The 16556-nt window shown below is 44.8% G+C and overlaps 1 protein-coding gene across 2 annotated transcripts in view; it reads right to left on the minus strand.

Moving 5' to 3' along the window:
• The window catches only part of PAQR5 (progestin and adipoQ receptor family member V), a 70866-nt gene that overhangs the window by 26134 nt on the left and 28176 nt on the right, over positions 1-16556 (minus strand). For both annotated transcript variants that reach the window (XM_012728664.1, XM_012728665.1), the window contains exon 2: positions 11540-11697. In XM_012728664.1, the coding sequence (XP_012584118.1) occupies positions 11540-11590 (51 nt within the window). In that variant the 5' untranslated portion in view covers positions 11591-11697. The remainder of the gene's footprint in view (positions 1-11539; positions 11698-16556) is intronic.

The following is a 16556-nucleotide window of genomic DNA, read 5'->3' on the forward strand; positions in this document are numbered from 1 at the left end:
AAAAAAAAAAAAAAAAGCTGGGTTTGCTTATCTAATTTTTAAAGCACTGAAAATGTGTATTATTTTAAATATGTATTTTTTCTAAACTGAAGGAGCCACAAGTGATGTCTGCAACAAAAATGACAGTCCAATAAAATAAAATACAAAAAAGGAGACTAAAGTCTGTGGGATATGGAAAGCTATTCACATACAAATAATCCTGTAATTAATTTTTATAAAGATTGTTTGTTCTGGGTATTGTAGACTGAGGTATAATTTTGGCTGATCAAAATTCTGCTGTTTTCAATATTGTTATTCCTTTTTGAAAAAAAGAATCAAATATATGGATCTAGATATTGTTCTGAGCGTCAAAACAGCAATATAAAAGGTGATGACTCATAAAATTAAAATATTTAATAATTTTCCCATTTAATTATAATTACCACAAGAAATCTCATTATATTTAACTTGATATATAAAATGTATGACTCATTTCTGATGCCAAATGTGGTTGTAAGTATATCTTTTAATAATTCCAGTTGTTCTGCCTCAGCAGAATTGAACAGAAACTTAGCAAGTTTCTCCCAAATTAAAGTAATGTTTAAAAAACCCTAAGAACAACAATGACAAGAATAGAGTTTAATTTGGCATCACTGTCAATAGGACACAAACTGTGATAATGCTGACATACCACTAGAACTCTTTTTTTCTGAAATGAAAGTCAAGAATATAAATCCTATAGAATAAACATGCACTAACAGATATGCTCTTATTTTATTATTTATCCAAACATCACTAATCCATCAGCATGATATCCAGACAAGTACAATAGTAATTTTTAGCTCTCTGATATTCTGTTGATGCTAGCTGTATAAAAATTCCAGTTTTAGATGCTTTTTCTGTCATTACAAAGGGGAGTGCCAAAGTAAAATAAACCATTTTAATTAACGGTTGGCTTCCTTTGTATATTTTACATGTCTAGACATAGAGCCTTTGTTCTCTTGACTTATACCCAGCACATGTTAGGGGCAGGCCTGGTTTTATATCATCATCTGAGGGCACTCAAGGAAGAGTTGTCAACACACTTTACATCTGAGGAGACTGACACTCAGTGAGATGAAGCTTCCATGAAACAGTAGCGGAACCAACATAGTTCAGAACCAACCGAATACAATGTGTTTGTTGGACTGCAAAGCCATGCATGTTTCATTGCGTCCAGTCAGAGAACCAGGGACTGCTACAAACATTTTATGGAAATGCTAAAAGTTATAAAATTTTTCAGAAGGTGGACCCTCTCTGGTGGCACTGTGGGTAGGAGCAGCTGTAGCTTGAAGCTAAGCTAAGCCAAGCCATGGCCGCTTCAGTGCAAGTTCCATCCCCAGCTCTGGAGGAGACCCACATGGCACAGCAGACCTCTCCTGATCCCCAGCTCTGGAGGAGACCCACATGGCACAGCAGACCTCTCCTGTCTCGCCCGCTGCTCCCCTTAGTAGTATATTTCAGCAAATTTGCCTGTTCTGCTCCCCACTCTGTCTCTGGTGAGTCCTCTCACCCCCACACCTCTGGCCTACACCCCAGATCTAAGCAAAAATAAAATCTTATTAAAGAAGGGAATCTAACTTTTGGAAATTAAAACCAACAACTGAAGTAAAAAGTCACTGCAAGGATGGCTACAGAGTAGACCAAGCTGAATAGAAGTTTAGCCAGTTGTCAGTAGAGGCAAAGAAAGTACCCAGAATGCACTGCAAAGAGACTAAGGGAAAGAAAATATGGAAGAAAAAAAAAAGCAAATAAGAGACATGAGGAATATTTCTCTTAAAAGGAATATCCAATGTTTGGTTGCAATATTTTAAAAGATAACTGATAAACTTCTAGAATTGTCAAAAGTCACAAGTCAGGAGATCCTAAAAGAGGAGCTGGATACAGCTGAGATGCTCACCAGGATTCTGTGTGCTTCCTACACTGCTCAGGCTTTCCTACAGCCGGGCAAGCACGCGCATTCTGGACAATGCTACTTCCAAGCCGGAGCAGGGGACAGCGGTTGTCTTCTTGTGGCAGACCCCACAGTGCACTGTGGAGGGAACTCCTCCCCACTCAGGACAGTCGGTAACTGCCCCCCCTTGGTACTGCAGTAACTGCTTTATCCGAAGTTCACCGCTTGTCCACATCATGCTCCTGCCTTGGGGCCACACCCACCTACACATGGTGGGGACAAACCCTGGTCTCTTTCTCCCACTTGAGACAATTCTGAAGCGTCGACACTCCTGCACAGCTCCCTGTGTGACCAACTGAAGATTCTGACGCAACTTCTGCTTCTGTCCAATCCTGCTTTCCTCCCTTCCTTGAAGGTGCTGTTCCTGAGAACCTCCCTGAGGTAATGCCTGCACACAAATCTGTCCCAGGGTGTATTTGTGGGGATCTCAACCTAAGAGGTTGCTCCTTCCCCTTCTGTGGTGACATGGGAGGCCACATGGCCCAGCTGGCGCAGCTAGGGGATGGCGGTGTTTCCATCTGCCCAGGTCCCTCCCAGCTCCCCACAGACACTCCCCAACACCACCCCACCTCCCACTCCCAGCTGGCAATGGGAGTGTGAAATTGATGGACTAAGTCAGAGCTATCTGGAGTGATTTGTAAACTCAGCAGAGCCTAGCACTTCTGTTCTAGAAGAGATATTCTTGTTAACATCTCTGGAATAACCACTAAACTGATAAACTTTGTGCATACTTCTAGTATACTAAGTATTAAAAAAGTGGGGAGGAGTGTTAAAAAGCAAAACCCAAAGAAAGAAGGAAAGGAAACACAACTAAACCGAGAAACAGGATTAGTAGAAAGCACATACAGTGATGGAAATATATCAGTAATCGTAAGTACAAGCACACAAAACTGCTCAGTTTAGTGACAAATATTGTCATGCTAGATCAGATCCGATCCTGTGCTCTTTACACAAGACACAGTTTAAATAAAGTAAAGACAGGGAGAGGTTACAAGTCAAGGGAAGGAAAGAAACCAAACAAAACAACACAGCCAGAATCACCAAATGGCTATCAGACAGATTCCAAGACAAAAAGCATCACAAAAAGAATCGCCACAAAACATTAAGGCCTTTACTTCACCAGAAAGATACAGCAATCACAAACCTGGATCAACCTAAAAACCATTGCTCAAAATATACAAGAAAAACTGACTTATCTACAAGGAGTAATCCACAAATCTGCCTCCTTTATGAAAGATTTAACATCTCAAAATCAGTGAAAATATATTTGATCTTATGGGACATGAGATCTGACAACAGTCAGAGTATACATTAGAAGGTTTGTGAGACGTACTCACATGCTGGGTCACAAAGGTTTCTGTACACATTTCAGGGACTGGAGTAATAAGGGGTTATTCTCAAGCACAATCAAGTTAAGGCAATAACAGAAAAGCTCCACATATCTGGGGATTAAAGACATACTTCTGTATAATCATAGGTCACATAAGTATCAAAATAGAAATTAGCAATTAATTAGAACATGTTCACTGCAGTTAAAGCAATACTTAAGGGGAAAATGTATGCACTAAATTGCTAGCATTAGCAGGCACGGTGACTAACTTAAGAAGTTAGAGCAGGAACAGCAAAATATAACTGAAGTAGAAAGAAAATAATAAAAATTAATAACAGACACTAGAGATGTAAAATACATAGCAGAGACTATTGAGCCCACATCTGTTTCCTTTCAAAGATTAAAAGTGACAAGACTAATCAAAAAGAGAAAAAACAATAACCACATGATCATGTCAACAGACAGAGAAAAAACATTTCACAAGATCTAGTAGCCTTTCATAAAGAAACCACTCAAATAATAGAAATAAGACTTTTCAAGCAAATAAAGGCTGTTTGTAAGAAACACAGTTAACACACACATAACATGATCCACCATGGACATCTTCCCCCCAGATTGGGAAAAGTCAGCCCCCAACATTTCCATTAACTATTACAACAGAGGTTCTAGTTAGGTCAATTGGACAAGAAAAGAAATAGGCATCTAGATTTTTTTTAAAAGGAAGCAAAATTCTCTATTTGATCTCATAGGTAGGACCTCCTAGAAGACTCACTGAAATCTATTAGAATTAATAAATGAGTTCAGCATGGTTCCAGAATATGAAATCAACATTCACAATTCACCTTTACTGAATAACAATGAAGAATCTAAAATAAATTTAAGGAATTCTATATACAACAGCATTCAAAAAAATAACAAAACACTTAGAAATAAATTTAACAATTAAATTAACAAATTTTAATGTGCAAGACCTGTACTGAAAACTATAAAACATGAACTGAAAATAAAATAAAGAAGATGTAAATAAATACAAAGTTCATGGAGCAAAAGAGTTAATGTTATCAAGATGGTCACATTCCCCAAAATAATCAACAGACTTAACACACTCCCTATCAAAAGTCCAGCTGCCTTATTTTACAGTAGCTGATCCTTAAGTCTGTATGAAAATGCAAGGGACACTGAACAATCAAAAGAATCCTGATAAAAGAACTAGACAAAGACTAACATCTTCTAAAACTTGTTGCAAAGCTACAGTAATCAGGATAAGTATGCTATTGACATAAGAATAGGCAAACTGAGTAATGGACTAGCAGCTAGAGTCTAGAAATAACTTTCTATTTGCAGTCAATTGACTTTAAATAAAGGTGCCAAGACAATTCAATGAACAAACAATAGTCCTTCCAACAAACGGTGCTGTAACTACTTGGTACCCACATTACGGACAAAAAAAAAAAAAAAAAAAAAAAAAAAAAAGGAATAAATTTGGACACACCTGTCTCACATCAAATACAAGAATAAACTTAAAAAATGAATTAAATAGGTGGCACAGGGGTTAAGTCTTAGCGCTGTGATTGAGGCATGAATTCAATCCCTCGCCAGTGAGCTGACCCACAGCAGACCTCTCCTGTCTCGCCCACTGCTCTACTTACTAGTGTATTTTAGTAGATCTGCCTGTTCTGCTCCCCAGTTTGTCTCTAGCGAAAACACTCGCCTCTCGCTGCCCACACCTCTGGCCTACACTCCTGTTCTTACATGAATAAGTAAAATAAATCTTAAAAAAAAGAATCAAAGACCTAAATATAAGAGATACTCATTCTTAGAAGAAACTATGGGAGGAAATCTTCATGACCTTGGATTTCTTTGATGTGACATCAAAAGCACAAGCAACAAAAGAAAAAGTATCAAAATTTGAAAATTTTTGTACTTTTTTACATCAAGGGAATATCATCAGTATGTTAAAAAGACAACTGACAGAAATATTTACAAATCATATATCTGCATATATGATACAATTCAGATACAATTCAGTATGACTGAATAGAGAACTCTCAACAAAAAAATGACAAATGGCCCAATTTAAAAATGAGCAAAGACTTGCAACGGCATTTATCTTGAGATGATTAAACAAATGGCCACTCAGCACATAAAGAGATACTCAGAATCATGAACCATTAGGGAACTATGACTCAAAACTTCATGGAACACACACCTATTAGGATATCTACTGCCAAATATGTAGGAAACCAGCAGTGGTGAGACTGTGGAGAAACTGGAACCCTGCGCACTGGTGGTGGGAATTTTGTAAAAGGGTGTGGCCACTGTGGAGAACACTATGGTGGTACCTCAAAAAATTAAAAATAGAACTACTAGTTAACCTGAAACTACTATGCCAAGTGTTTCTTTTTTTTTTTTAGATTTATTTATTTGTACACACAGAACTGGGGTACAGGCCAGAGGCTCAGGAGCGGCGAGAGGCTTCACCAGAGACAGAGTGGGGAGCAGAACAGGCAGACTGATGAAGTACACTGCTGAGGGGAGCAGCGGGCAGGCCAGGAGAGGTCTGCCACACTGTGGTCACCTCCGGGTGGGCAGGGATCAAACTCACGCGGAAGTGGCTTTAGCTTCTCAGTGCAGTGCTTTAACCTGCTGCGCCACCAGGGAGGGCCTGCCAAGAATTTCTTAAAAAAAAAAAAACAAAAACTAGAAAGTAGTCTAATGGGAAGACTGTTTAATTAAATTGTCAAACATAGAATATTCACAGGAAACTGCAGCTAAATTTTCTAAATTTAGACTTTTGCTATCATCTAGACTACAAAATACAAGTTTCTTTAAAAAAGAACAAAAAACAAAACATACACACACAAATAAACTTTTACACTGTGCTGGTATCAAGTAATCATGATATAAGAACAACAAGGCTCTTTCAGTACTTCAGTGTTAATGCACATGAAATAAGGGCATGTTTGCCAGTTCACAACTTGGAAGTGCAAGGTAGCTAGTGAAAAAGCAACTGGCTCAAAAGAAAGAGCATTTGGGTGAGAACAAATATACTGATCTCTACCTGGTATGGTTGGGGGAAGGCATTAAAATTGCCAAATGAGTCAGCAATTCCATTTCTGAATAGAAAGTAGGGTCTCAAAGAGTTACTTATACACCCATAATCATAGCAGCATTACTCACAATAGCCAAAACATAAAAGCAACCCAGTGCCTATCAAACAGATGAATGGACGAGCAACATGTAGGAAATACATGCAGTGGAATATTGCTCAACTTTAAAAAAGAAGTAAATTCTGACATATGCTCCAACATAAATGACCTTGAGGACATGATTCGAAGTGAAATAAATAAGCTCATCACAAAAGACAGATTCAGTATGATTCTACTTATATGAATGAGTTATATGAATGAGTCAAAATCATATGGGCAGAAAATAGAATGGGAGTTGCTAGAGGCTAGGGCAAGGGGAAGAGGGAGAGATATCACATTTAATTGATGTAGAGTTTCAGTTTTACAAAATAAAAAATGTTACAGAGATGGATGGTGATGACAGTTGTGAATAGTATAGAACTGTGTACTTAAAAAATGGTTAATTAAGATAGTAAATTTTATTTTGTGTATGTTATCACACACAAAAATTTGTTCATGTTAAACATGGAGCATTTACTACATGATGCACTCCTAGGGAATGGAAAATACATTCACACAAAAATTTGCACTCAAAAAGCATTATTCATTATAGCCAAAAATAGAAACAACTTGTATCCATTAACAGACAAGTAAAGAAACAAACTGTGGCAGATCCATAAGATGGAATATTACTCAGTCATAAAAATGAATTACATACTAATACATGCTGTTGCATACACTGAAATACTTGAAAACATTAAGTGCTAGAAGCCAGTCACAAAGGTCACATAGTGGAGGATTCCATTTATGTGAAAAGTCTAGAATAAGTAGAGACAAAAAGATTAGTGGTTACCATGAGTCTGGGTGTGGGGGTAATGAGAAATGACTGCTGAGGGGTAGAGAATGTCATGCTCAAGTGATGAAAATGTCCTAAAACTGTGGTGGTAGTTTCGTGTAACATACTATATGTCAACATGCTAAGATTCATTGAACTATATATACACCTTTTTAAATATAGATTTTGAGATATATGATTGAGGGAGATAGGGTCACATCTCTTCAGATCTATGTTATCATGCCATACCCAGGCCAAAGTACCTGCAGCCCTCCACCATAGACCACTGGGCTTCCATGAATGGCATGTAATGTTAAGGGATGACTTTTATGCTATATGATTTATATCTCACAGAGCTGTGATCAAAACAGTTTCTGTCCATGGAGACAATTCAGCTGTAGGATGGAGTTGTTCCCTACACCGTTAACTCCTGGGTTGCCATCAAGTAGATTGAAAGGTGAGTGGAGGTCCCTTGCGGTGGGCAATCTGGTGGCTCTATCTGAGTATTAAACAAATCTCCCCATAGAATAAATAGGCTAATTCTTCTGCTCATTGTGGTGGGCATCATCTTAATCCCAAACGCAGGTGAGGATAGTATAAGAAGGAAAAATGAGAGACTAATTCATTAAATAGATTTAATGATTCTAAACTCAACACCAGCTGATTATATTGTATCACAACCAAGTTATATTTAAATGCAAGGTTTGTATAAGAGTGAACAATGCAATTCACAATTCAAAGGAACTATATAACACCATCTCAAGAGATATACCCATGGGAAAAAAGGATTCTGTTAAAATTCACACCAACTTAAAGGAGAAAATTTAGGACTGGGGGGGGTGGTGGTGGAGGAAACATCCTCAGCTTGAAAAAGGTTATTTATACATGCATACAACTTTTATTTTTATGATGAAATCCTGAAAACATCCCTTGTGATTAAAATCAGAACAATACAAGGTGCCTGCAATCAAGATTCCTATCACACTTTAAGAAGTCTCAGGTAACACTGGTGCCAATGACCTGAGCACCCCAGACTGGGCAATCGGGTTGGAGAGGCCACTGTTCATTAAGAGGCACCTCCCTGCCCCGCCAGGCAAGCCCCAGGTCCTGCTTCCTGGCTATCCTGCAGCCCCTGGGCTGTGCTTCATTCTGGAATCTTCACAATAGCCTTGTGAGGCTGACCTAACAGATACTATCTCCACTTTGCAATTCAGAAGCTGAGCTTAGGGAGTCACCACTCTTGCTGATTCCCACAGTGAGTGGCAGAGCAGCGGGCAAGGTTGGGAAGTGTGTGCTTTTCCCTTTCTGCACAGCACCCCAGGAACCCTCCCATGGGGGCCCCTGTACTAAGGCACCTGTCGCCTGTGGGTCAGGACCACAGTGAGAGAAGCTCCTCAAGAGAACACAAAGCCCAGTTCCCTGGGCAAAGCCCCAGCAGCTTCTGCGTGACCTTGTCGTCCAGACACCACTGCTGTGTCTTTAACTCAGGTCTGGGAAGATCAGCACCTAAATATTTAGCCCACACCTTGAGGCATTTGTGCCAGTTTTTAATGACTTCCTAGCTCATTAAGATACCTGGGCCTGTTTATGGGATCACAAAATGGGAGGCACATGTCCAAATGCAGCCTCCTCAGGGAAGGCAGAAATGCTCTTTCCTGTGAGCAAGACTTTGGCCAGATGTATAGTCCCGACAAGGCCGAGAGGTGGCTGTTCCCCTGCGCTGGGCAAGGCTCCAGTGAGTGGGGAAGGAGCCCTGGTCTGCCATGCTGACAAGGGGAGAGAGGCTCCCCAGGGTCGCATGCAGCATGCCAGATAGCAGCTGAAGGGATCGGGAGGGAGCAGGGAGCAGCCCCCTGGTTCTGGGGCAGGAGGCCAGCATGCAGAAGGGAGCATGGAAGGAGGTGAACCCTCCACAAACAGTCAACAGAGAGAAGGCTCAGGCTGGGAGGGAGAACAAAGAAACCACTGTGAGACAGAGAAGAGGGTGTGTGCCTGGGAAACAGGGTCAGGCCCCTGAAGGCAGTGACCACAGGCTATGGGGCCGGGGTTCAAGTCCGGGAGCGGGGCTACTCAGTGCCCTCCCACAGCCTACCCCTCCCAAGGGGCCTGGAGGACACGGCCGTGATGATGATGACAACAGTTCACCCTGTACCAGGCACTGCACGCAGTCATCTCAGTGATGCCTCATCACAGCCCTAAGAATCAGACTCTGCATCACCCCATTTAACAGATGCACAAACTGAAAAAGGCAGATTTCTTATGCAAGATCACTCTGCAAACCCAGGACTGGGCCCACAGACCCACCGTAACTCAGCGCGATATGTATATATCGAGTCTTATCTAGCCAGGCAAATTATACATTTTATCCTTAATATTGCACCTGTTTTAATATCCCACAAATGCCTTCCCCCCTCCTCCACCAAGTCCTCAAGTAGAACTACCCTTCAGGCAGGCAGAGCCCCTGTTTCCTCTATGGCTTCTGGAATCTTGGGTAGATGCCCGAGCCCGTGATGCCGGGAGCCCCTGCCCTCGGCATCTTATCAGGATGCATTAGCCCAAGGAAGGTCCCAAAGCCAAGGGCAAGTGCAATTTGTGATGCTTGGTTTTTGCCTCTGACCAGCCACTTGATTAAACAGGAGACTGTTGCCACCGTTGTGTATGAAAAAGTGGGCAGAGAACACAGGCAGCCCCCAGGAACAGCCCAGCCGTCCTCTTCCGAACCCCCATAGCCTCAGAACCCCAGCACATTAACCACAGTACCACCCTCTGGCACCACCCTCTCACCTTCACTTCTTTCCTGAGCTCTTACTCCAAACAACCCAGAGCAAAAGACCCAGAGGACACAGGAGCGGACACCCCAGAAGGGCCCACACCTGCCCAGTGACGTCCTGTCTCCTGGCCTGGTTCACACTGTTCATTTCCACCTGGAACCTTCTCCCACCTCCCCAATCCTACCCACCCTCACATATCAACCTAAATATCAGCCCTTTCCTGCTCTTTTCCTCCCTCATGCCCGTCATGGCCTCTCCCTCCTCTGAAGTCGGCTGGCCCTTTGAGCACACACCCCACCTCAGTGGGCCACAGCAGGGCTGGTGCATGCATTCACACTGCCCGGCCAAGCTCTCAGCCCAAGAGGGGCAGCCACCCCACAAGGCTCTCCTGAGTCGAGGCAGTCACGCCTGGCATACAGGGGACAGTCAAGGAAACATCCGTGCGTGAGTGAGCATGGGTGAGTGGAGCATTATGAAGGCTCCCGGGTGGAGTCAGCCAGTGGAACAGCCCCAGAAGGGACACTTAGGGCCGGGTGAGGACAGACAGGGCCACCTGTTCCACAGTGTGAGCAGGTTCTGATGTGTCTGCTACCTGCCACAGCTCACCTCTCCCACCCCACAGCTCTGCCTGGCGTCAGGCTTCCCCCCATGCCATCTTCTGGAATCATCCAGCTCTGCAGGCTTTCAAGAAGAGTCTGGCAGCCTGTCTCTTCTTAATCTTCCACTCATGGTGCTGAGGCTGCTTAGGGTTGCTTTCTCTGGGGTAAGTCCTAGAGCTTGGCAGGCTGCTCAGTGCAAAGGAGAGCTTCCCCATCTGCAACCCCTCCAGATGAGCCACCCTGCCAAGAAGTAACATCACTTTCCTTCAGCCAAAAAGGAAGGAAATTTGACAGCAAGACAGGGTGTGTTGAAATTATGCTTTCTTCTCCAGAAGGACAGGTGGCACCAGCTTGCCCTCACCGGGGGCAGCCTGGCCTACACCTGAGACTCATGAAAAATGCAGACTGTCCATAAGCCCCAGGTGTTTGGGGACAGCTGTGCCTGCATTCCAAGGCCCAGGAGTCCATTCAGGGGCAGGGCTGGGGCCCTCTCACAAACCTCCTGTCTCAACCCAGCCTGAGCTGGGCCTCCTGTTAGCGAGGACACCAATGGCATGGCCCAGGATGACTGTGCCTGGCCCCCATGGTGGGGGGACAGAGAGGGGGGGGCCTTAAAAAACTGCTTCATCTCTAGCCTGAATCTGTAATCTCCATGATGATTTTGCTGTGGGATAAATGATGGATGCGACAAGGAAGGGTCACAACTGAATGGTTCCAGGATCGTGTCCACTTCCCGGTTGGATGGAGGTGGGGAAACAGGAGGCTCTGATCCTCTAGGCTGGTCTGGGAGGGAGTCCCTGCAGTGAGTGGGCCTATGCAGAACATTCAGGTGGAAGGCCACGCTGTGCCCATCCCTGCTGCTGAGGCGAAGGCCCGGTCACCCCCTGGAGCAAAGAGCACATACCTGTGGCATCTGGTCAATGCTGAACAGCCTGGGGAGCTTCAGGCTCAGCATCTTGGAGCCGGACAGAGAAGGCTGGTGGATAACAGCCACTCCCTGTCACCCGTTAGAGTTCTGACATGCCTGGGGTGCCTCTGGCCAGCGGGGCCCAGGCTGCTTCCCTGGAAGAGAAGAGCATTAAGCAATCAGTGAGTCTCAGCTGAACTCCAGCTGGATCATGACTATCAGACTAAGTGCAGAACAAATGCTGGTGACGGCAAAGTAATCAGGCTTTCTTCGAAGCAGTGAAGCTATCAGGCCGCTGAGTCATTTACTCCAAAAGTGCTGGAGGGAGGAATTCAATCATCATACGGGCACTCGAAATTGCAGTTATCCAGACCCCTCGTGCTGCATGTGAGCCTCCTCGAGGTGGAGTGACCCACCCGGGGGTCACTGTGCGCATGTGCAGTGGGCCAGTGTGCTCCAGGTCTGCACCCACCTGGTGGGCGCCAGAGGACAGGGGCCCGGATGCCAGGTCTCCCGAAGAGAAGTAAGTCCTCCAGGAGGCTGACGGGAACGTGGTTGCCCGAGACTCACAAAACCAGACCACACAGTCTGAGGCACTAGCGAGTAAAAAACATTTAGTTGCAGGATGAAGAGTGCTTCACAGTGGTGAGTGACCCAAGTGAGAGAAAGCAAAGCCCCGAGACAGGGCCAAGACCCAGGAAGGTACAAGTGAGGCCCAACAAAGAGAAGAGCTAGCGATTTGCCAGTTAACACCTCTACCACCACCACCACCAGCCAAAGCCCTCAGCTTCCACAGAGTCCTTCTCTCCCCGAAGAAGGGTTCTCTCCCTGCCTGTAGCCAGCATTGCCTGTGTTGGCCTCAAACCCCTCTTTTGGGGAGGACCCCCCCACCCCCAAGGATGGCTGGAAATTCAGGGTGTGGCTGGCACAGGCTTCAGCAAATGCTTATTAATGGAGCAGCGGTGTTCATCCTCTGAACAAAGTGTGCTTTGCTTTCTGTGGTCTGTTTATATTTTTGCTTATTATAGTTATTTATGTTCTATGTGTTATCTGGAACTACGTGGCAAAATACAATGTACTTATGTTTCATTGTCGTAAGTGTGCTTGAAAACAATGTTGTAAGCATTATTCACAGGCATTAAAATGTGGTCATGGCCTAAGTGTCCATCAGTAGATGAATGGAGAAACAAACCAGTCTGCACATAAGGCTGTATTATTTAGTCTTAAAAGGAAAGTTCTAATACAGGCTACAGTTTAGACGAACCTTAGAAACATTATGCTAAGTGAAATAAAGCAGTCACAAAAAGGCAAATGTTATATGATTCCATTTACACAAGGTACTTCGAAAAGGCAAATTCACAGAGGCAGAAAGAGTGCAGGGTGGGGGGAGCAGGTAACAGAGGGTATTACTGTTTGGGGTACAGAGTTTCTATTTGGGATGATGAAAAAATTCTGGAAATGTAGAGTAGTGATAGGTGTAACACTACTTAATAGCACTGAATTTTACCCTTAAAAAATGGTTAAAATGGTAAATTGATGTTGTCCCTATTTTACTGTGATAAAAAGTTATGTACTATTTCAAATTATAGAATAATAAAGAAAACAATTTGTAAAGCACATGTACATATACTCAGGTTAAAAAAAAACAAGTTATGGTCCTCCCTGGTGGCACAGCGGGTTAAAGCACAGCACTAAGAAGCTAAAGCCACTTCAGCATGAGTTTGATACCCTCCCCGGAGGTGACCACATGGCACCGCAGACCTCTTTTGACTAACCCGCTGTTCCCCTCAGCTATGTATTTCAGTAGATCTGCCTGTTTTGCTCCCCACTCCGTGTCAGGTGAGTCCTCTCACTGCCCCTGCAGCTCTAGTGTGTACCCCAATTCTGTATGCATAAATATTAAAAAGAAAAAAACAAGTTAGTACTTTGCAAACAAACGACACGAATGTACGTGGGCCATAGCACAACTAGTCTCTAGTCTCCCAGGCCTGAATCTCCAACCCTCTCACACATTACAGGCACTGTGAACTCACCTTGTGGCAGGACAGGAGGGGAAGGGCCAGCCCTATGAGAAACTCAAGGAAGCAGCAAGCTTCAGACAAGAATAGAAGCACAGCTGGGCCATCATGAGACTGCCTGATTGCACCTAGCTTTCTCTGGAGCTTATTGAATGAGCAAAAGACATGGGGCATCCCTAGTGGTGCAGAGGGTTAAGTTTCAGCACTATGAAGCTATCCGCAGCCACTGCAGCACAAATTTGATCCCACCCCCTGGCCAGAAAGCTGACCCACATGGTGCTGCAGACCTCTTCTGAATCTCCCACTGCTCCCCTCAGCAGTGCATTTCAGTTCATCTGCCTGTTCTGCTCCCCTCTCTGTCTCTGGTGAATCCTCTCACCCCCTGCACCTCTGGCCCGTACTCCAGTTCTTGTCTGCATAAATAAATAAATCTTTAAAAACAATTAAAGAGGCCCTCCCTGTGGCGCAGTGGGTTAAAGCGCAGCACTAAGAATGAAAACTACTTCCGCATGAGTTCAATCCCCGCCTGCCTGCCCCGGAGGTGACCACATGGCGCGGCAGACCTCTCCTGACCCGCCCACTGCTCCCTTCATCGATCTGTCTGTTCTACACCCCACTCTGTCTCTGGTGAATCCTCTCACCCTCCACATCTCTGGCCTGTACCCCAGTTCTGTACGAATAAATAAATAAATAAATATTAAAAAAAAAAAACAATTAAAGAAAAGAAATGGTGTCTGCCCTCATAGCACACCTTCCATGAAAGAGGGCCAGAACATATGTACAAAACTGAGAGGTAACACGTGGTGGTGTACAATTCATCCATCTCTGTTTACTGCATTTTTCTCCTGTGTATGAGTAAAGGCTAACCGTACAGCCGATTATTCTCTATGGGCTACACACAGCGCTTTGGAGGAAAAGGCAAGACTTGAGTAGGAAAACGGTACAGAATAAAGGGAAGTAGACGTCCTCCATACCATTCTATTCCTGCACCGCAAGGAAAACAGATGGATTAGACAGTCCTTGTCCCCAAGAACTGTGTAAGGAGATGAGACAGAAATGCAGTAGCTAACCAGGCCCCCTGGGGAGGGCGCTCTCATGCCCCCTGCAGCAAGCCTGCCTCGGCCTCACGCCCCTCACTGGAGCCACCAGGACACACTGCAGAACAGCTAAGGGCCTTCAGGTGCTGATTTCAACACTCCAAGTTCCAAGGCTGGTTTGACATTTCCTGTGCGGCCCAGAAACTTAAAGCTCAGTGGGGAACTTAAAGCTTCCCCACTGTGAAATGGACTAACTGGTGTACAGTCCAGGGTTGATAGGACTAAAAGAGCCCATGGAAAGGGCCTGCCATCAAGGACAAGTCTAACAACCACTTGCTATTTTCACTAAATTCAGATAAGAAAACTATATTTTTATTTTACAGACAGGAAAACCAAGGAGTTGAATTAAGGGGCTGATTCAAGACTACCCAGTTAGTAAGTGGGATAACTAGCATGTGATTCTCAGCTTACCTGAGGCCTGAGGAGGGTGGTGGGGTGGGTGAGAATGCTCTGATACTTACTAGGTTGCAATTGAGACTGCAGAGTTTCACACCACATTCTCTGCAGCCCAGCCTTACAGCCCAGAGACTATTTGGGGGTGGGGGGGGGCGCGCAGTGGAGGCTGTACTAGTGAATAGGAAAAAGAGAGATGTCACTTCTATTTCAAACAGAAAAGGGTCACATCTTTCTGAACTATACTGAAAACACAATACCATAAGCCCTCTTTGAGAAAATGTAAGAAGAGAATTATTTTTAGATTTATTTATTTATGCATACAGAACTGGGGTACAGGCCATAAGTGCAGAGGCGGTAAGAGGATTCACCAGAGACAAAGCGGGGAGCAGAACAGGCTGACTCATGAAGTCCACTGCAGAAGGGAACAGCGGGTGGGTCAGGAGAGGTCTGCCGCGCCATGTGGGTCACCTCCGTGGCCTGGGATTGAACTCGCACTGAGGCAACTGTGGCCAGCTTGCAGTGCTGCATCCTAACCCATTGTACCACTAGGGAGGGCCAAGAAGAGAATTTTTAACAAGAGAATTGACCTTGTTTAAAGGGAATGAAGTCTGAGCACAATGCACCAAGACTTTATTTCTCTCAGTTACAGAGAGGAGATGGAAAATACAGCTGTGACAAAGATGTTTACACCCGAGATGCCAAACAAAGGCCCTTGACCGATGAACTAAGGGCAGACAAACCCTCAGGTAAAGCCCAACCGACCCTGGTGTTTCAAAACGGGGAGGCATCTTGTGCTGGTTTTCCCACCATTCTGAGCAGGAGAACTTTGCCATTAGCACGCTGCTGACGTGGACAGCTTGGGGACACCTGCGGAGGGAAGCGGCATCACCTTTCTGCCCACGCTCCTCGGGCCAGCCTGAGGCTGGGAGCACCGGAGTGCTCTGAACGGACTGGGTTCTATAAGGTCCCAGCTTCCTGGGTGAGGCAGAGGGTCTGGCTAAAGAGCAGTTGCTGGCAGAGCTCGGGTCAAGGGCACAGAGTGCACAGGTTCTGACACTCGTGGCGTCTCCGCTCCTCCCACCTAGCCTCCCCGTGCAACATGAGAACAGCACCCAGGCTGTGGAGGTGACAGGTGGAGCCCCCAGTCTACCACTGTGCTGGGAATCTCTTTCAGAGGCTCCCCTGGGTCCCCCCACAGATGATTGAATTTGAATCTGGGGAAGGCTGTGGGCAGTGTCTAAAACAGTCCATGCATCCTAAGAATCTTGTTTTATTTAAAAACACATGTGGGAGCCCTCCCTGGTGGAGTTAAGGGGTTAAAGTGCAGCACTATAAAGCTATCCACAGCCACTGCAGCATGAGTTTGAATCCAGGCCAGGGAGTTGACCCACATGGCACGGCAGATCTCTCCTGACCCACCCGCTGCTGCCCTCAGCAGTGTATTTTAGTCAATTTGCCTATTCTGCTCCCTACTCTGTCTCTGGTGAATCCTATCACCCCCCC

The sequence above is a fragment of the Condylura cristata genome, unplaced genomic scaffold, assembly GCF_000260355.1.
Source record: "Condylura cristata isolate star-nosed mole 26May11 unplaced genomic scaffold, ConCri1.0 scaffold00023, whole genome shotgun sequence".
NCBI classification, from domain to species: domain Eukaryota; kingdom Metazoa; phylum Chordata; class Mammalia; order Eulipotyphla; family Talpidae; genus Condylura; species Condylura cristata.